General features: G+C 44.0%; 8 protein-coding genes across 9 annotated transcripts; 3 read left to right on the top strand and 5 right to left on the bottom strand.

Moving 5' to 3' along the window:
• Window positions 1–3,616: 3,616 nt before the first annotated feature.
• Window positions 3,617–3,964, bottom strand: RB195_019951 (uncharacterized protein; the record flags this gene model as incomplete). The annotated part of the gene is made up of 1 exon (XM_064188037.1): window positions 3,617–3,964. The coding sequence occupies one exon, from the start codon at window positions 3,962–3,964 to the stop codon at window positions 3,617–3,619; it is 348 nt and encodes a 115-aa protein (XP_064043918.1).
• On the bottom strand, window positions 3,617–4,384 carry RB195_019950 (uncharacterized protein; the record flags this gene model as incomplete). 2 transcript variants are annotated; one of them, XM_064188036.1, is made up of 2 exons in its annotated part: window positions 3,617–4,008; window positions 4,117–4,384. In XM_064188036.1, 2 exons carry the CDS (start codon window positions 4,382–4,384, stop codon window positions 3,617–3,619), a joined length of 660 nt encoding a protein of 219 aa, XP_064043916.1. The 2 variants fall into 2 exon arrangements, with proteins under 2 accessions (XP_064043916.1, XP_064043917.1); XM_064188035.1 differs by lacking the exon at window positions 3,617–4,008 and having other exon boundaries at window positions 4,052–4,384.
• A 1,116-nt stretch (window positions 4,385–5,500) lies between these two features.
• RB195_019949 (uncharacterized protein) lies at window positions 5,501–6,055 on the bottom strand (the record flags this gene model as incomplete). The annotated part of the gene is made up of 1 exon (XM_064188034.1): window positions 5,501–6,055. The coding sequence occupies one exon, from the start codon at window positions 6,053–6,055 to the stop codon at window positions 5,501–5,503; it is 555 nt and encodes a 184-aa protein (XP_064043915.1).
• Window positions 6,056–6,297: 242 nt separating this feature from the next.
• RB195_019948 (uncharacterized protein) lies at window positions 6,298–7,575 on the bottom strand (the record flags this gene model as incomplete). Its single annotated transcript, XM_064188033.1, has 1 exon — window positions 6,298–7,575. The coding sequence occupies one exon, from the start codon at window positions 7,573–7,575 to the stop codon at window positions 6,298–6,300; it is 1,278 nt and encodes a 425-aa protein (XP_064043914.1).
• A 5,028-nt stretch (window positions 7,576–12,603) lies between these two features.
• Window positions 12,604–13,059, top strand: RB195_019947 (uncharacterized protein; the record flags this gene model as incomplete). Its single annotated transcript, XM_064188032.1, has 1 exon — window positions 12,604–13,059. One exon carries the CDS (start codon window positions 12,604–12,606, stop codon window positions 13,057–13,059), a length of 456 nt encoding a protein of 151 aa, XP_064043913.1.
• A 340-nt stretch (window positions 13,060–13,399) lies between these two features.
• Window positions 13,400–14,230, top strand: RB195_019946 (uncharacterized protein; the record flags this gene model as incomplete). The annotated part of the gene is made up of 1 exon (XM_064188031.1): window positions 13,400–14,230. One exon carries the CDS (start codon window positions 13,400–13,402, stop codon window positions 14,228–14,230), a length of 831 nt encoding a protein of 276 aa, XP_064043912.1.
• A 220-nt stretch (window positions 14,231–14,450) lies between these two features.
• On the top strand, window positions 14,451–14,786 carry RB195_019945 (uncharacterized protein; the record flags this gene model as incomplete). Its single annotated transcript, XM_064188030.1, has 1 exon — window positions 14,451–14,786. The coding sequence occupies one exon, from the start codon at window positions 14,451–14,453 to the stop codon at window positions 14,784–14,786; it is 336 nt and encodes a 111-aa protein (XP_064043911.1).
• Window positions 14,787–15,781: 995 nt separating this feature from the next.
• RB195_019944 (uncharacterized protein) lies at window positions 15,782–16,117 on the bottom strand (the record flags this gene model as incomplete). The annotated part of the gene is made up of 1 exon (XM_064188029.1): window positions 15,782–16,117. One exon carries the CDS (start codon window positions 16,115–16,117, stop codon window positions 15,782–15,784), a length of 336 nt encoding a protein of 111 aa, XP_064043910.1.
• Between the last annotated feature and the right edge of the window lie 4,485 nt (window positions 16,118–20,602).

The following is a 20,602-nucleotide window of genomic DNA, read 5'->3' as shown; positions in this document are numbered from 1 at the left end:
CTAAGGACTAAAGGCGGTGTTGAAGCTGCTTCTCTCTCGCATTTCTATGTTGAGCGTCTGCAGAAACCTCTTTATCCAAGGAATAGCGTACCTCTAAAACGGTTTCAGCATATCAGAGTAAGCGGAACATCGGAAGAAATTGGATAAGGTAATTTGGAGACTTACATTCATAATGTAGAATAGTTACGAAGAAAAAGAGAGATGACACCAAGGTAATTGCCGTTGTCCTTAGATCTTGAGAATCATTCGTACTTGGCGTGGTTTCTTGGTGTCGGGGCTCATGTGCATGTGACAGGCATGGTCTTGAGCTCTGGAAAAACCAAAGAAAAGTGTATTTTGTAACAGCCACGAAGAACAGACATCAGTTTATATCTGATACTCAGAATGAAGCTCGAAGAGTTAAGATGAACAAGATGAATATGACCGTGATGAAAGAATGGGTTTCTGCTCTATCTACAAAAATTTATTTTACCAATTTTGTGCGGACGAATCTTAAAAAGCAAGTTAAAATATGTGGAAATGTGGAAAATGCGAAATGGGTGGAGTAGCAATTAAAAAAATAAAAACCACAACCAGCTGAAGGTGGAACCATAGTATTAGTGACTAGAGGACGGATAAGTGTGGCGTCACTGCTGCAGAGTTACGAAATCTATCCTGTGGTCATAAGACGCGTACAGTTAGCCGAAACATCGATCCCAGATATGACGTGCTCACAGTAGGGGTCATTGGTCCCAACCAGTTGTAGAAGTAGTCTGCTGAATCCGTGTTTTCATAATTTCTCCTTTCTTGTTTCGCGTTACTCTTGACTCTTAGTTTTACCCATAGTCTAGTTCTTGTAGATGTGTTTAAATGTGCTTCAAAATTCGAATATGTCGTAGTTTCAGCACTTGATGCATTGGTTTTAGATTTGCTATTTGTTATGAATCAGGAATCCGACGAAGGTAACTGTACTGCTTGGAATTGCAGCCGCATTCGTAGTCATGTTCTTCATTACTGTGATTTGTTGCTGCAAATGGAAGAGAAGTAGAACGTTTAACTGGGCCCTGCATAGAGTCATCAATAAGAGATGAAGCGTTTAATAAATTTGTTTCCAAGTGTTTCGTGTAGCGATTCCCCTATCTCTGTTTGAGACAGGAACTTATCTATATCAGTGCTTTGTTGTGTAATTATCCAAATGATATATTTATGTAATTTGCAATTATATTAATGCTGTTTTACACAGGAACTTATCTATATCAGTGCTTTGTTGTGTAATTATCCAAATGATATATTTATGTAATTTGCAATTATATTAATGCTGTTTTACACAGGAAGAATGTCCAACTCTGATAGTCTTTACGAAATGATGGGATGCCCATCGAATTCTTCGGACATAGTTGAATGGTAGGTTCATTCAAAGTTTCAGCAAATTTTGTTTCGAAAAAGCTGATTAAATGGTTTACATAAAAAATTTCTTCATTGCATTCTGGTCACCATATTTTTTGTGGTGTTCCCAGCAGTTCTATTGGTTGGACTTGTTGCATACCTCGCGATGATAAGGAAGTATCCTATAGTATTCCGGCGTCTGGATAGAATTTGTAGATGTCGCAGCCGTGCTGCTTTGTAAGCCGGACGAGCCGAGCAACCGGATGTGCTCTATTCAGTGAAGGCATGGCCACTGTTCTTTATGTTATTGTTTTATTATTTATGTTATGTTGTGTTAGTTATGAAGTAAAGCTTTCTACAAAATGTATGTTGTAACACGTGCTGTTATTTATGTTATGTTGTGTTAGTTATGAAGTAAAGCTTTCTACAAAATGTATGTTGTAACACGTGCAATCACGCCTCGCAGTACAGCTCGCACACTCACTCGGCGTCTGCCCTGTCTGCGTCTCGCCCCGCTATGCACCTGCGAATGTTCAATAATTTTCCATTTATTCTTGACCAGCCTGAATGTCCGACTAAATACGGACTTCAGGCATATTGTCGTGTTCGCTTCGCTCGCCTTCACCGATCAGTAAGAAATAAAAGTAGCGACATTTTTTTTTGGAAAATTAGTATTGCTTTTTTCTATCAACGTTTTACTAAAATTTTTTTGCCCGAAAATTTAAGCATAGATGAAAGATTTTATGGCTTTTCCCTAAACCATAAAATCGGTTTTCGGTTCTATATTTGGAGAACAATAGAACTTGGTTTAGCATCTATGTTTCTTTCAAATCTCCACAATTTGGAAACATTATTCGAAGTATGAGTTTCCTTCGTTCTCAGCTATTAGCAAAGAACGAAGTGCTAACATGATAAGGTTCTACGTCAGATCGCGGAAACGTTGGCTCCTATGTATTGTATCTAAGCCGCCGTTCGCACGTGCTTTTCTTCTTTTTGGAGAAAGGATGTTAGCAGCATCAGGGAGACATGCTGAAGCTGAAACCACAGAAACCAATTCTACTGGGTTGGGGCTCCTGCGCACCATTTCAACCCCGTTGAACCCGTCCCACCCATTTTACAGCTACCTGGCTCCAGGGCACGAATTCGACCCCATAGCACCTGGCTCACCCGATTTTGCCGCCTTGAGGGTCCAGCGCACCGAACCGGCGCCATAATATTCCCTCTCTTTTTGGAATTTCTTGACTGAGACACACACATACAGAGACGCACACACGTGACTGAATAAGCGCCTTGATAGTTTGCAAATCTGAAAGTATACATTCAAATAAAGTTCATTTACTCTCACTAACATATGAGAGAAACTAACTTGCCTTATCAAAGCCAACATGCATATCTACCCAATTTAGACAATGGTGAAAAGGTAGAGTGCTCGCCTATCAGGTGCAAAGCGATGGTTCGGCACCTCACTGCTGTGGAGTTCTGCTTCATTATGGAGTATTTTCGTGACACACAGACACAGACACAGACAAACAGAAAGACACACACACACACAAACACACACAGACACGGACTAAGCGCGTTATTATATAGTATGATCGTCGTTTTCATCAGAGAGGGAAAAATAGAACTGAGCATGAAACTGGTCTGGACTGAAAATAGACTTGTACTTCTCCTCCTTTCGAATGCGTTCCAGAGACTTCTTTCCAGGTCCTTTTGTAGCGCCGAGTTGGTCGGATAATTGGTGTCCCTCAGCGACCAACTCCATTGGAAAAGTCAGAAACTCGTAGGGAGACAAGCAATCGGGATCATTGATGGGCGATTCTGTAACTAGAAGAATATGAATAGGAATAAAATGAAAGGAGTAAGACCCGCACACCTGAGATAGTTGCTTAAGTGCGGAACAGCAGTGACACTTCGTCGTGGCTCACGTATTACTGAGTATATAGAACAACCTCTCTCAACTTCTGCAGTGCTGGTAGCGATAGATGTTATTCGTGACAATAAAACCTAGCAACCTATCCCGTCTGCCAATACGAGAGTCTCTCTCAGTCATGTAGGAAAGGAGTACCGGAAGAAAGTATTGTATCCAAACGTTTGCCTTGTCAAGTCTTACGGCTGCAGGAAGCGGAACATTCAGCTCTTGAGACAACTCCTTCACGTCATTCTCTATGATATTAGGTTGAGTCGAAAGTTCTCGGACAAATTGGCACCATTTTTATTTACTTAGCAATTTTCAAACGATAACTGTAAATCATCTGAAGTATGCCTCATTGGCATCGATGGTCTTCCAACGTTTAGGCAGATCGTAGATCCCCTTGCTCTTGAACGCTGGGGACTGCTCCTTGAAGAACTGCTCAAGTGCCTTTTCGATGTCGTCGCGGGTTTGGAAGTCTTGACCATATAGATGACGTTGGAGATAGGAAAAAAGGTGGTAATCCAAGGGAGCCAGGTCTGGTGAATACGGTGGGTGTGGTAAAATGGTCCAACCGAATTTCATCAGTTTGCCTTTGGTCGTTCTTGCAATGTTCGACCAAGCGTTGACGTGCAGGAAATAGACTTCGCGCTGCTGCGGGCGTGCATTTTCGAGATTTGTCTTCATATTCTTCAGTCGTTCAATGTAGACATCTGCGGTCACTGTACATCCTTGAGCAAGCAGCTCCCAGTGTTCGACGCTGTGTACGCTCCATCAGATGAAGAGCATAACCTTTTTGGCGTGTACGTTGAGTTTACGGACGTCTTCTGCATCCGTACCTTTGTCAACCCATTGGGCACGCCGGTGAATGTTAGAATAGGAAATCCACTTCCCGTCCCCGGTGACCGAACTGTCTTCATCTTCAATGGAATAGTCGCCTGTCGCGAGCTTCGAGTGGTACTTGTAGACTGTACTTCTAGCGGGGGCGTGCTCCTTGTAAACTTCCTTCAAACGTCTATCGATATCCGCGGGTTCCTGGCCAGATAGATGGAGAAAGAGTATGACGTTGCGATGGTGGAGTGACGACGGGTTGAAATTGCGCGGCATGGTGCCCGGAAAGGAACTAGCTTGGTGCAATTGTTAACCTACACTTTGAACAGGCTTTTATACTCTATCAAACGGTAGCTAACACTTTGTCGGTTCTTTGCTGAGTGATGATCTCTAGAAATCATCACTGCCACATTGTCCGAGAACGTTCGACTCAACCTAATATTTAAACACGTTTTAAACATTTATGCTGTTAAATGAAGATTTTTAATGCAAAATTATTTCGCGCACCTGTAAAAGTTCTTTGCTGGAAATTAGTTAAGTGACAGGTAGCTGGCGGCTCGCAGCTGCCATTTAGATCGCAATTTCGTTCGCACTACTACTACTTATTTATTTTTCAATTTTTCAACCAGTGAATCAAAGTGAATCAAGTGCATGAGACTATATCATATATCATCAGTTATATTTCATCTTATTACTTCATATGTCACAAGAGTTCAGCTGCTTTCACCCCAATTGCAGGTAAAGTTATTTCGGGCCTTTGAAGATGATGAATGGAAAGTGAAAAAAGAAATGAAAATTCCACGTACAAACTGTGGGATACAGTTTACATGGATAGGAAATTGCCGTGCGAAAACAAAATCTTTCTCTCCCATTTGCTAAATGAAACATGCTGTGCAAGTATTTCTTTTTCTCCCCGTGCCTTTGGTAGATCTCACTAAAATAGAATTTGCTACTGTATATGAACTTATTTCTTCTATACGAGCTAAACATAGAACTGTAAGTTTGACCGTTAATGGAAAAGCAAGCGTGAAAATATCGGAACGCTTGCTATGACAAGAATGTGGTGGCGTCACTTAAGGGCATCACACTCATCACCTTGACTCCCGTTGATCTTCGAACTGGTCGAGCGGGCGCCGGTAATTCTTCCATTTCTCCCGATCGCGTGCCAGAATAGCCCAGTGGTTTCTCCTTTCCGTGGGACACGAAGAGCATCATAATTTTTTTTGAAGGACTTCGTCAAGAAATCTGACAATGGGTCGGCGGTCTTGCTGTAGCGCGCTTAATATCGCGGGGAACCCAGTCGCTCACGGATCTAGTCCAACGGTTGTCGTTAAAGCGCATCACGTGTCCGGCGCACCTTACTTTACTTTCCTTGCAAACGCGGCGGTGTCTCTAATCTTCGATCGCTGACGTAGGAGAGAACTTCGAATCCCTCACTTGCGTGAAACGGGATACTCCTAGCATCACTCTCTCAACTGTGCGTTCAATGACGCTCACCGCGTTTTCTTCCTGCTTGCGAAATGCCCAGGTTTTCGAAGCATAGGTCAAAGCAGGAAGTACGCTGGTGTCGAAGAGGTGAGCACGGAGCCGGATATTCCTGGCCTTTTTCACTACATCCTCGATGCTCTTGTACGCTCCACAAGCCGCTCGTCTCTTCCTCCCAGCTCGGGGGTCAGGTCGTTCATCATGTTCAGTTCCCGACCCAGATAAACGTAGCTGGTGCATTCGGATATGTTCGTTCCGTTGAGCGTGAATGGGGCATCCGAGACCCATGCGTTCCGCATGAACATCGTCTTTTGTGGATTCAACTGAAGACCGATGCATCCACATGTTTCGGTCGAATTCGGTCAGCATTCGTTCCGCTTGGCTGATGCTAGGTGTTATCAGTACGATGTCATCAGCAAAGCGCAAATGGTGTAGCTGCCGACCATTAACCTTCACTCCCATGTCGTCTCATTCCAACTTTCGCATTGCGTTCTCGAGGATGGCTGTGAATATTTTGGGTGAGATTGTATCATCCTGTCGGCCCCCCCTCTTCACGTCAATGAGGATATTCTTGTGGAATGGCGAAATTTCAGTCGTCAAGTTACTGTACAACTCTTGAAGTACCTTTATGTACTGAGTAGAGACGCCTTGTTTGTCCAAGGCTTCCACGACCGCTTCCGTCTCAACTGAGTCGAAGGCCTTCTTTAAGTCGATGAAGGTGAGACAGAGCGGCATCTTGTACTCTCGTGATACCTCGATGAATTTCGAAACACTATGAATGAATGAATGAATGTAAACTCGTAGTGAATCCTTTCGGAACTCTGCTTGCTCGCATGGCTGTCCTTCATCCAAGACTTTTTCACTCCCATTAAGGACCACTCTTGTCTTTCTCTTCTCTCCTTGTCTCTCGTCTTGCGACTGGCGAAGTCTCGACGGGCATAGCGGATGCTTTTCTCCGCCTCTGCAGCCTCAGCCAGCACTTCTGCTCTTCTCTCTTTAAGGTCTTCCTTTATCGCCTCTCTGCAAAGCCTTGCGAGCTCGGACGTGAGTTCTTGGTTCCCTGCCGCTCGTGCTGCTGCACGCTGGCGTATTAGCTCAAGAGTTTCAAGAGACAGGCGTCTCTTGGTGGTTTTAGAACTCTCAGCCTTCTTCGCGCAGTCACGAAGGTGTTCAACGAGCCGGTCATATTCCTCATCGATGTTGTCCATTGCGGAATCTTCCCAAAAGCCGGCTAACGTAGCGAAGAGATCCCAGTTGATGGTGGTTCTGGGATTTCTCCCTCTGAACTTGGCGGTTTTCTCTTCTCTCCTTGTGAATGAAAATCTTAGTCGGAGGAGGCGATGGTCCGATCCCGTATAGAACTTTGGTACAACAGCGACATCCGTCTGGCAGAACCTTTTATTTACGATGATGTGGTCTATTTGATTACGGTACCCTCCACCGGGTGACTCCCACGCACAGCGTAGAGAGGAGGGCTTCTGGAATTGCGAGTTGCTTGGGTCCCGATGTGAAGTTCCTCCGGCGTTCATCTTGGGCCAACTTTGGCGTTGAAATCGCCAATTATAACCTTGTAGAAGGCAAGATCTTCTCGGTAGAATTTCTCCAGGTCCATATAGAAAGCTTCGATTTTTTTCTTCTTCATAGCTTGATGTTGGAGCGTAAGCGACGTAGATTGTCAAAGCTGTTGTTGGACCACATCTTCTCATCCGCAGACGTCCGATTCTGGTCGTAAGTTGTTCGAAAGAGTCGATGTTCTTTGCTATATTCGTGTTGACGAGGACGCCAACTCCACCAACACCTCTACTGTCGCATGTTCCTAAGAACAGTTCTTCTCCAGTTTCGTATACGGCGTTGAGAGGGTGACGTCGTCTCGTCTCGGTCAGTCCGATGACGTCGTACTTGATTTTCTTGGCTTGCATCATCAGATCTTCGACGGTCGCTTCCGCTGCAAGCGTACGTGGGTTATAAGTACAGATCGCCATCCTAGTCCTTTTCCGTTTCGGTAGTCTACATGACTCCTGCAACCCCGTCCCACCTGGCGCTACCGTGCCAGGCTTTCCTCCGGAATCAGGTGACTCTTTCTATTACTGTAACATGCAAAAAAATTTTGAAACCCTTGGCAGGCTGCAAGTCTCTAGTCCCATGAGTTTTTGGAAGAACTTCCGTTTTTCCGGAGTGGACATGTGGAGCTTATTTGTTGGAGGCAACTCCGAACCGCCTCCCTTGCACCTCCCAGTCACTTGATTGCAGGCTTTTGGCCGGACCGACGTGCGGGATACAATGATGTCATGATTCAGTCCTGGTTCAGCAGAAACAGGGAGTCCATCCCCTGAATCCACCTGCGTCTTTGGGCAAGCACAAGGTCGCTTTCGGTCCGCGATAAGCCCCCTATCCGCCACCCGGGGACGCGCCACGTAGCCTCGCGACTAACCGGCTGTGATCCCTCTAGTGAGGTAGATCTGTGGGACTCATACTACACTCGTCACACATACATCACACTCATAAGCAACAGATAGGAAGTCATCTTAGCCAGCTATTTCGAAGAGCCCTTCTGTTAAATGTGATACTTTTGGTCAGTTCTTCATTGACTATGCCTAGATATAAGCGAACGAAAACACAAATAAAAAAATAAATAAATAAATAAATAACCAGCATTTTGCTGTATAGTCAGTGCAGAAAGGCTGAAATATCTTCCTCCGTCTGGGATTCGTGGGATGACAAATATCATCCGCTCAAAATGGATAGATGCACAAGGAGCGAGAGCATCTTTGACGTCCTTCGTCAGGCTCCCTTCCTTTTCGCATATCTATTTCCCAAGACATGGAAAATAGTCGGTTTTCAATTGAAATGTGGGATGATGGTGATGGTGATGCGTACTCATGTGTCGTCGATCTCAGGTGATGTGGGTTCCTTGGCTGCATTGCACGTTCGACGACAGATGAGACTGAGTCGCCAAAAATGCCCTGAGAAATTAAAAGTCATTTGGAATTATTGGTGTTTGGTTGGTGGGTTGAAAATAAATTATTTCTTACGCTGCATAATGTCATCTTGCGTCTTCATTTTTTTTCAGTGGTTTCTATCACAAAAAATCGGAGCTTTCATCACTTGTGCAAGAATTAAATGAGTTTATTTTAAAGGCATAGAATTAAGATAGATTCATGCTGCTCCTCTTTCTTTCAACAGGGGCCGAACTTCAACAATATTGGCTTCTCGAAAATTCGAACCAGCATTTTTTCCTGTAACGCTTTAGGTAACCCAAATTCTTTTCCAGTAAGGAGGTAACACACGTGCAAGACGACAAACCTCGTTCTGCACTGCCACCAAACTTTGTAATATAATATTTTGTGATGTATGTAATAAAAGTCTTTCCTAGTTTAATGTAATATTTTGTAACACTTCTAATTGATTGATAGTATTTAATATTATGGGAAAATCCCATCACATTGCCCCTGTAAACACCCATCAGCGATCGTCCTCTCATTAGTAGGCATACCTCCCTGTACAGCTAAAAGGAGAGTGTCTATGCAAGTTCGAAAACACAACTGTAAATCATGCGCCTTTAATTGCGATGTAGAGTAACTCTGGTAACCAACAGTTTACGCCCGACGGAAAACTCTGAAAACTACAACAGAACGCTTATTTTTATGAACTCAACATGTTGAGATCCAAATTGTAGCGGCAGGGTTTTTTTGCGAAGGCAAACATGAGACTTGAACAACAATCCAAGCTGAAATGGTTCTACCCACAACATTCACGAATCTGATCTTGAGTTTAAGAGAATCGCGCCAAACCATAACAACCTCATTCATCTATACTTACAGTTTTTCGAGGTTAAAAAAAATGGATAAGAAATTCTTTGATAAAAAACAATTTTAATTTTCCAAAAATGTCGCTATCTGCTATTTCATTATAAGAAAGGACTATTGATACGGTGAATAACGAGCGGATGCGTATTTAGGTTTGACACCAAAATAAGCGATGAAGTTTCCGGGCACTGTTAGGCTACGGACGTTCAGGCTGGTAAATCATATCGCTGCAACTCCAAGATAACGATACTGCTCAGTGTTCTGAATTAATTTAACCCATTTTAAAAGCATATGTGATTCTGCCACATTCAACCTCTTAAGAAACAACCGTTCGAACACCTGCTAATGGAAAAAATGTATAACTAAATTCACATATGCGAATATGCTGCATCAATTGTACTTGTAAAGTAAATGTGAAATTCGCTCTTTCATCGGCATAGGAATCTTATAGCAGAAGAAGATGAGAAGAGAAAACGCAACACGAGTGAACTCTGAGCAAAACATTTGCTGAATATTATCGACTTCTTTCGAGAGCAGTTCGAAGAACTGAAAGAAGAAAGAACATCATTTTAGCAATACCGGTGGTCTAACAACTCTTATGCAAAACTGAAACTGAAGGAAGGGGAAATCGGCGAGCAAATATTTTGTGGAAAAGATCACATTGATGAAGTACAATTGTCCAAAGATGCTTTGTACCGCCTGAAAAGAGCTGAGCTGCAAAGAAAAATAGCAACTGTGCTATGACTTCGCTCGCAAAGCATGACTATGCTACAATTTTGGTGTTTCCGTTAAATTTTGCGCATGATGTTTTTGAGGACGAACGTCCTGCTTTCTAGGGATCGTTCGTCGATCGTGGTTGCATTTTTACTGTTACACGTCTCCTGCTACAGATCTCTAAAATCTAATAATAGAGTGAAGCGGGATCACATCGACCACAATCGATCCAGCATATGCACCGTGAAAATTCATGCATTTCTGTCCATTAGACAGTACATGAGTGAGTGTAAAAAAGATGTTTCACAGCACCTAACATCCCTTCGTTTCACATTTTTGAATAACGTTCAATTTCTTCATAATGTCAAACTGTGTTTTGAAGGTTCACATTGTAATCTTTTCCCGACCATGTATGTACTTACGAGATCAAATATAACAACTACAGTAGTTTGGTTTTCATTGTTAGCCACTGCCTCTGCATACGGAAAAATGATGATCTTAACTAGTCATTAAATTTTCTTAAGGCAGGCCATGTCAATCTCATTTCTTTACCTTGTTCCGCCTTCAAAATGCCCACAAAACGTTCTAAGTCTAATCAATTGAAAGTTACATACATGTTGTCTCTGCCTATAACAACCTCAACTTTAAACAAACAACCTTAACCTCAAATTTAGCTGTGGCAGATAATATCACGCCACGTGACATCATAGAGCGCTCTCAAAGCCGGTCGAATGGCGGACCTACACATAAATATGCAGTTTGATGCGTCGGTCATCTCGCCTGTTATAGATCATGCTAGGCCGGTTGTTGATCACTTCCACCGTAGTTTTTACACAATCGGTGACTATAGTTTTTACACAATCGGTGACTATGTGTGCAAAGCTGCTGTTGAAAATTTTATTTCCAACTTTTTTAAAGCGAAAAAATAAATCCGAGAGGTAACCTTAGTAGCTAATTTTCAGAAGAAAGACCACATATAAATAGGGAATGGCTCTGCTGCACTGCGTTGTGATGGTTCGTCGTTTTATTCTCCCACACTGCTTTTGATTTTTATTGATACTTTCGCTAATTTCACTTTTCTTCGTTTCAGGTTCTTCTGATTGTGGTTGTAAAATGTACGTATTTTTGCTAACTCACAAGTAAACGTTTGCTGTGTTCTTACTTTCAGCGCCAAGAGGGGTTCAACTTGATTTCCTTCGCTTCGGATAGTTGAAGCACAATCTTTGAAAGGATCGAGTCAATCGAGCTTTGATCAATAAATGAAAATTTCCTCATTTTTTTTGGATCATCCATCATCAGCCCTCTATTAACTTCTGATTAGTTTTGCGCTGATGTCAAACAAAAAAAATATTCTCATATCTAGTTGCAAGGTCGAAAATTCGAAATACAGAAGGTCATGGTGGACTCGACGTCAAAAAAGCGGGAGAGGAAGTCTGACGTCAACGTTATCTTTGCAATAACTTCAGTGACAGACTATTTTCAGAAACTTCAGTCCGTTTCCTACCGTTAACCGTGACATTATTTGCACTTACGCTTTTTGACACGAAAGTAGATCCTGACTTGAATTCCTTTGATTTTATCGGCGGGTGATTTATGATGTCATTTGCCTGACGCATATTCGCCCATGTGTGATATCCTTGAGCATATCTCTGCCCATCCTTCTCTATTGTCTGCGAGAGCTTACGCAGAATCAATCCATTTGTCGCTATTCCATTTCTGCGAAATCTTACGTCTCCCCTGAACTGCCTATCCACGCCGAGTGTCCTCAGGTCCTCTTTCATCACCTTACTCCAGAACTTCCGTTTTTGACCGGATGGCCTCTTCTAAAACTCGACAAACTCCGCAGAACTTGATGAACAAGGCAATCTGCTGGTCTCTTTAATACATCACTAAAGAAGCGAAGACGATTTTCTGTAGGCACTATTGATGACGGTGCAAGATGCTAATATCTTCCACGTATCATACGCCGGTAGACCACATCAATTTATTTTTTTCAATAAATTTCATCCACGGATCTTCCTCACTAGAGGGATCACAGCCGGTTAGTCGCGAGGCTACGTGGCGCGTCCCCGGGTGGCGGATAGGGGGCTAATTGCGGACCAAAAGCGACCTTGTGCTTGCCCAGAGACGCAGGTGGATTCAGGGGATGGACTCCCTGTTTCTGCTGAACCAAGACTGAATCATGACATCATTGTATCCCGCACGTCGGTCCAGCCAAAAGCCTGCAATCAAGTGACTGGGAGGTGCAAGGGAGGCGGTTCGGAGTCGCCTCCAACAAATAAGCTCCACATGTCCACTCCGGAAAAACGGAAGTTCTTCCAAAAACTCATGGGACTAGAGACTTGCAGCCTGCCAAGGGTTTCAAAATTTTTTTGCATGTCACGGTAATAGAAAGAGTCACCTGATTGCGGTGGAAAGCCTGGTACGGTAGCGCCAGGTGGGACGGGGTTGCAGGAGTCATGTAGACTACCGAAACGGAAAAGGACTAGGATGGCGATCTGTACTTATAACGCACGTACGCTTGCATCGGAAGCGGCCGTCGAAGATCTGATAATGCAAGCCAAGAAAATCAAGTACGACGTCATCGGACTGACCGAGACGAGACGACGTCACCCTCTCAACGCCGTATACGAAACTGGAGAAGAACTGTTCTTAGGAACATGCGACAGTAGAGGTGTTGGTGGAGTTGGCGTCCTCGTCAACACGAGTATGGCAAAGAACATCGACTCTTTCGAACAACTTACGACCCGAATCGGACGTCTGCGGATGAGAAGATGTGGTCTAACAACAGCTTTGACAATCTACGTCGCTTACGCTCCAACACCAAGCTATGAAGAAGAAAAAGTCGAAGCTTTCTATATGGACCTGGAGAAGTTCTACCGAGAAGATCTTGCCTTCTACAAGGTCATAATTGGCGATTTCAACGCCAAAGTTGGCCCAAGATGAACGCCGGAGGAACTTCACATCGGGACCAAAGGCAACTCGCAATTCCAGAAGCCCTCCTCTCTACGCTGGGCGTGGGAGTCACCCGGTGGAGGGTACCGTAATGAAATAGACCACATCATCGTAAATAAAAGGTTCTGCCTGACGGATGTCGCTGTTGTACCAAAGTTCTATACGGGATCGGACCATCGCCTCCTCCGACTAAGATTTTCATTCACAAGGAGAGAAGAGAAAACCGCCAAGTTCAGAGGGAGAAATCCCAGAACCACCATCAACTGGGATCTCTTCGCTACGTTAGCCGGCTTTTGGGAAGATTCCGCAATGGACAACATCGATGAGGAATATGACCGGCTCGTTGAACACCTTCCATGACTGCGCGAAGAAGGCTGAGAGTTCTAAAACCACCAAGAGACGCCTGTCTCTTGAAACTCTTGAGCTAATACGCCAGCGTGCAGCAGCACGAGCGGCAGGGAACCAAGAACTCACGTCCGAGCTCGCAAGGCTTTGCAGAGAGGCGATAAAGGAAGACCTTAAAGAGAGAAGAGCAGAAGTGCTGGCTGAGGCTGCAGAGGCGGAGAAAAGCATCCGCTATGCCCGTCGAGACTTCGCCAGTCGCAAGACGAGGATGACTGCTCTCCGGAACCAACCAATCCACTTGCCTCCTCACCATCTGAGGGAAGACGGACATATCATTCCAGAGGTTCTCCCGTCCGAAATACGACATGTTATTACGTCGGTAAGAAATCGTACGGCACCCAGTCCCGACAGGATAAAACCAGAACAACTGAAGAACCTTCCGCCCGTACTCAACAACACCCTGGCGAGGTTCTTTACACGCTACCTGTCGGAATGCAAGGTTCCTAAACAATGGAAAACCAGCAAGACCGTGTTGTTGCATAAAAATAGAGATCCACATGACATCGACAACTATCGCCTAATCTGCTTACTGTCCGTCATCTACAAGCTCTTTACAAGAGTGATCCTTAATGGGAGTGAAAAAGTCTTGGATGAAGGACAGCCATGCGAGCAAGCAGAGTTCCGAAAAGGATACATCACGAGTTTACATTCATTCATTCATTCACAGTGTTTCAAAATTCATCGAGGTATCACGAGAGTACAAGATGCCGCTCTGTCTCACCTTCATCGACTTAAAGAAGGCCTTCGACTCAGTTGAGACGGAAGCGGTCGTGGAAGCCTTGGACAAACAAGGCGTCTCTACTCAGTACATAAAGGTACTTCGAGAGTTGTACGGTAACTTCACGACCGAAATTTCCCCATTCTACAAGAATATCCTCATTGACGTGAAGAGGGGGGTCCGACAGGATGATACAATCTCACCCAAAATATTCACAGCCATCCTCGAGAACGCAATGCGAAAGTTGGAATGAGACGACATGGGAGTGAAGGTTAATGGTCGGCAGCTACACCATTTGCGCTTTGCTGATGACATCGTACTGATAACACCTAGCATCAGCCAAGCGGAACGAATGCTGACCGAATTCGACGAAACATGTGGATGCATCGGTCTTCAGTTGAATCCACAAAAGACGATGTTCATGCGGAACGCATGGGTCTCGGATGCCCCATTCACGCTCAACGGAACGAACATATCCGAATGCACCAGCTACGTTTATCTGGGTCGGGAACTGAACATGATGAACGACCTGACCCCCGAGCTGGGAGGAAGAGACGAGCGGCTTGTGGAGCGTACAAGAGCATCGAGGATGTAGTGAAAAAGGCCAGGAATATCCGGCTCCGTGCTCACCTCTTCAACACCACCGTACTTCCTGCTTTGACCTATGCTTCGAAAACCTGGGCATTTCGCAAGCAGGAAGAAAACGCGGTGAGCGTCATTGAACGCACAGTTGAGAGAGTGATGCTAGGAGTATCCCGTTTCACGCAAGTGAGGGATTCGAAGTTCTCTCCTACGTCAGCGATCGAAGATTAGAGACACCGCCGCGTTTGCAAGGAAAGTAAAGTAAGGTGCGCCGGACACGTGATGCGCTTTAACGACAACCGTTGGACTAGATCCGTGAGCGACTGGGTTCCCCGCGATATTAAGCGCGCTACAGGAAGACCGCCGACCCGATGGTCAGATTACCTCACGAAGTCCTTCAAAAAAAATTATGATGCTCTTCGTGTCCCACGGAAAGGAGGAACCACTGGGCTATTCTGGCACGCGATCGGGACAAATGGAAAAATTACTGGCGCCCGCTCGACCAGTTCGAAGATCAACGGGAGTCAAGGTGATCAAGATGAATAAATTTCATCAAAGATTTTCATTGTGGCCTACTTAATATCCTACATAGCCAAAAGTAGCCAAGCAGCCACTTAAGCAGCTTCCTTTCTGTTCGATCAAGCCCCTCCATTACCGTCGACCGCGCTACCCATGCCTCCGATCCGTACATCATGATGGGGCGAACTACGGAAAAGTAAACTTGCAACTTGACTTCGTTGGGGATGTGGGTCGACTACAGGAACTTGGTCAATGAGTTGAATGCCGAATTAGTTTTAGCGCATCTTTGTTGAATATCTAGTTGCCATCGTTTTCCAATATACAGTCCAAAAAACAGAACCTATTCACGAGTTTGATGGGTTGTCCATCCACCCTGATCCCCGTTTGTGGTCTCGAAGAGACCCACATCTGCTTGCATTTGTCATGCAGCTAATTTCGATACTAAGTTAGTAACATGTTATAACTTTGGGCTGCTAGAAGCGAATATTACTACATCGTCGGCGTACTCGATCGGTCAAGAGACGTTCTGATTGTGCTAGGATGACATCGGCGGGCACACTGATCTACTGTTCTTCGCATAATGTTGTCGGTGGAGAAATCGAACAGGAAAGGTCCTGCCATTGCCCCTTGTCTTACTCCAGTTACCAACTCTAGCGGTTTTGTAAATCCGGCTGGTTTTCGACCTGCAGCAGTTGTTCGCTGACTCATGTCATCGAGCAAGCGAACGAACTTTTCTGATTCTGCATAGGCACAGAGCGCGTTGAGAAGACGGGCTCTATGAGAAGAGTCGAAAGCGGCTTCAACGTCCTGCAATGCTAATTGCATTGGTTACAAATACCGCTCCCGGATTTCGATCACTCTTCTGGCGATGAACACCTGGTCAGTCGTGGATGGGGCAGGACGAAAGCCAGCTTGTTCGTCGTACATTGTTTCTTCGCGATGTTTAATGAGCCGGTCGAGGATAATCGGCTCCAACCCTTGTACATAACAAGCGGCAAAAAGATTCCTTGATAATTCCTGGGGTCCGTGATGGATATTTTCTTGTGGAGGGGAATTATGATAGCGTGACTCCACGAATCAAGTATCCTTTCGTCCATCCAGAGCGGATAATATTTGTCATCCCACGAATCCCAGACAGAGGAAGATATTTTAGCATTTCTGTGCTGACTACACAGCAAAATGCTCGTTTGTATTTATTTATTTGTGTTTTCGTTCGCTTATACCTAAGCATAGTCAACGAAGAACTTCTGCCCCATGACGGAAATGTATCAAATTTAGCAGAAGGGCTCTTCGAAATAGCTGGCTATGATGACTTCTTATCTGTTATTTATGAGTGTGATGCCCTTAAATGACGTCACCACATTTTTGTTATAGCAAGCGTCCCGATATTTTCACGCTCGTTTTTCCATTAACGGTCAAACATGCAGTTCTATGTTTAGCTCATATAGAAGAAATAAGTTCACATCTAGTAGCAGATTCTATTTTAGTGAGATTTACCAAAGACACGGGAGAAAAAGCAACACTTGCGCAGCATGCTTCATTTAGCAAATAGGAGGGAAAGATTTTGTTTCCGCACGGTAATCTCCTATCCATGTAAACTGTATCCCACAGTTTGTGCGTGGAATTTTTATTTCGTTTTTTCACTAAAGTAATAAGATGAAATGTAAAATGCCTCATGCATTTAACTCACTTTGATTCACTGGTTGAAAAATGAAAAATAAATAAGTAGTAGTAGTGCGAACAAAATTGCGATCTAAATAGCAGTTGCGAACTGTCACATAACTAATTTCCAGCAAAGAACTTGTACAGGTGCGAGAAATAATTTTGAATTACAAATCTCCAATTAACAGCATATTAATGTTTAAAACTGCTTAAATCTGGGCTCATAGCCTAAAAATCATGGAAATAATCAATAGGTTCATTCCACTCGTCGTTTTCTTTTTCTTTTTCTTTTGCTTTTCCATTCTACATTTGATGCACTCTTTACATTACACAAATAATATGAGCAACTTCGACAGTTCCAACACATCTACTAGATGAAGAAGCTAACGCCGTCAAAAAGTAATCTGTATTCCACTGTGCTTCATTTGGGATTTTTATGCGGAAGGAGCGATATTATACAAAATTAAAAGATCAATGCAAGGCTCACTATAGTGCAGAAAATTGTTCTCTAAACCGATTATAAATGTAAGGCAAGGGTTGAGATTATTCTCTAACACAGGTTATCAGAGTGAGTACTTTGTGTTCGTATTAAAGATCGTTTAAATAGGATTTAACGTTCGTACGCAGCGACTAGTTTCTGAGCTCGTCATCGATGGCAAACAGTACCATGAAAATGCTCTTTTCTGCACAGCTGCCCCGATCAAATCGTATGTACGAGCCTGAAATTTTGGTTCGCGGATTTTTGGAAAAACGCTAAGAGTCCAAAAATGGATGGAAGGAAAGAAACCAATGAGCTGTCTCCATACCAAGACCTTTGCGGGTTTTGATCTACGGGTTCACATGAGGGTCGCGTCCTAGTAATAGTATTTGATTATTACGATTCTATCACGACAACTTCTTCCAACATCACATCCTCGCGGCTACTTAGGTAAGAACACAACAAAATGGTTTTTCAACAGAACCAGAGGTTAGGTAGAGAAACCTTAATTTTACGAATGTCTGACAATGTTCCAGCAGGAAATCATTGCAGTCACTCAACTACCAAGCTCTACGCACTCTCTAGTTTCGAATTATTCCATTGATTATGAATCCTTCTCATTTCCTCTGGGGCCTCTATATTTCCTCTATATGTCTCAACTAGCTCCCATTCCTTCCACACTGAACTTAAACTTAACTTGTACAAGGGAGCATGCCATGAATCTGAAGTGGTATGGATTTTTCATGGAAAGCTTCTATACGAGGTCGTACATTGCGGACTATCACATGGTTCCTCTCATCTCTCCACGATCGTCGTAAGAAACGGCATGGATGACGACGTCTTTTTGAGAGGATTTCATTTGCGAAGCGCCACCTGTGTGCACGCGCCGCATCTAAGTGCGGTCAGTCAAAGATCAGTGATGTCTTCTCAACAGCATATTCAAGTGAAACCAATGAATAGGTTGCTCAGGGGATCCCAACGTGTGCATAGAGGAGCGCTCTAACGTATCTCGTAATAACCGAAGTGGTTCCCACGCCATTTCCTTAAGATGATCAGGGAGAGACGAGCGGAGCCACCGCTGATAAGGCATAAGGCAAACTGCAACCCCACCTCTAGTTTTTCCCGTGGATTCCCTCACCATGTCAGATTCGTCGTATGCTGCCTTTTAGGACACGCCTCGGCGAAGATGTGGGCAACCGCGCCAGACAATCATAGCACGTCGCTGATTAAGTGTTGATAACATAAGATTTGTGTTTGGCTTCCCAACGAAATGGGAGATGTTCCAAGTCTGAGGTGACATAGCACGTTGAATATTTGTGGGTAATGCAGTAAAGGGTGGGTCTAGCACAGTCGGTAAGAGTCTCGCTGTGACTGGTCGTTGGTTAGAAACTGCCCAAGTGTCACCCAAGCCTTTCATCCTCCGGGTCCTCCGGGCAGAAGCAAAGACTGACACACACTTCTCTTGCCAGATTTTGAACTACTCTATTCATGCTGAAGCCAAATCGACGTTACTTTTCTGTAACCCAGTGCTTGAAGTGTTTTAACAACTGCTGTACGGCCTCACCCAAATCTCATCGACAATCCCCATGTAGTGGCTTTGGGCTTCATTTATTCTGTCTCAGAGATGTTTTGTTTAATGCAGTTTTAGTTCTCTGCATTTGGAGCAGTTCGACCGACGTAGGGTTCAAAAAATTGGACTAGAAGTTCATTTTACTCAGGGAATACCCCCTTGCAGAACATTTTTCTGGTCGATGTAAAAGCTTTCTTTTTTACTAACGTCATGATTTGGACTGCCATGGACTGGCAGCTCTTTGATGGTCTCATAAGCTGTTTGGTGTTATTATGTTGTAGACGGATTTACTCGCATTTCATGATGTTTATATTCACCTTGATTACCTTGACCCCCGTTGTTCTTCGAACAGGTCGAGCGGGCGGCTTTCGCACACAGTAACAAATATGTTTTATTCAAAGCTGGAAAAAATATATATAGGATTTATACACGTCCACATTCCCGAAGAATGAGGACAACAAATCTAGGAGGAACAAATTTTAAAGGCAGCGTATCACGAAACTGACGATGGCAGTGTGTCTGTGATTAAGCATAGAGTTCGGGGTATAGATTACGGGCATGTGCACGGGCGCATTCAGTCGGCCTCAGTTGTCCTGAAAAACGTCGTTTGTTCCTGCGACTGAGCACACGCCTCATCCCCGTGCGAGCGGCCGAGAATCAATGAGGTCTCCTCAACAGCATTCTTAGTGAAATCACTTAATAGTGTGCTGAGGGAACCGACGCGTGCCCAAGGGTGGCGCGTTCTAACTTACCTCGAACAAACGTGTCCTGCTCCGTTTCAGAGCGATTAGGGGAATTCAGCGGGGCCACGCACATACTCGCAAACTACGAACCAAACTTCCACACACAGACCCCAACATCGTCAGTTTTGGGATACGCTGCCTTTAGGACACTATTAACGTTGTTTACGCCAAGGAAAGGTTGAAGACGTGGATTTAGAGGGATAAAATAAGGCTCCACTCTGTTACTTAGATCGTCCTGAACGTAAGATCCTCCCATTCTCTTTCTCCCTATCAAAATTTCGACGCAAGCATACATTCTGCTTACAAATCCAGTATATAGTATTTGTTGGTATGACGAAGAGTTGATGAAGTACAGAGTTGAGTTCCGCAGCAGCTCCACAGTCGATGGTTCGAAACCGCTCCCGGCCAGCCAACCCTTTCTTTCCTTTGAGAAGCTTGATTACAGACTTGTTTGTGAAGATGAAAACAAAGACCTGCTCAAAATGCCAATCCTTGTTCCGGAAAATCACTGTACAGCTTATACACGTGTTCGTGAATTCAAGGGATTGTGAATTGATGCCGAACGCGATAGTCCATCCCGAAGGGATTGATCAACACCAAGGCTTTATCATTTATTCTTTAACTAGAGTAGTTCGTGTTATAATGTTTATTTTGCAAGCAACTGCATAAACGCACCAATATTTTCCTTTCTTTTAAGGTTGCTGGTAATTGCTGGCTCTAAGTAATTCGAATAATACACATTTGAAATCGCATTTCACCTGACATTTACGGCTATTTTGTTAAAATCAGCTACACCGACTCGTATAGATCTGAAAGGCAAACAGATTTTAAGGTTTGAACTGAAGATCAACGGCTTC

The sequence above is a fragment of the Necator americanus genome, chromosome II, assembly GCF_031761385.1.
Source record: "Necator americanus strain Aroian chromosome II, whole genome shotgun sequence".
Classification (NCBI taxonomy): domain Eukaryota; kingdom Metazoa; phylum Nematoda; class Chromadorea; order Rhabditida; family Ancylostomatidae; genus Necator; species Necator americanus.
The sequence above is the reverse complement of the archived record's forward strand: the minus strand, read 5'-3'. Positions and strand labels throughout refer to the sequence as shown.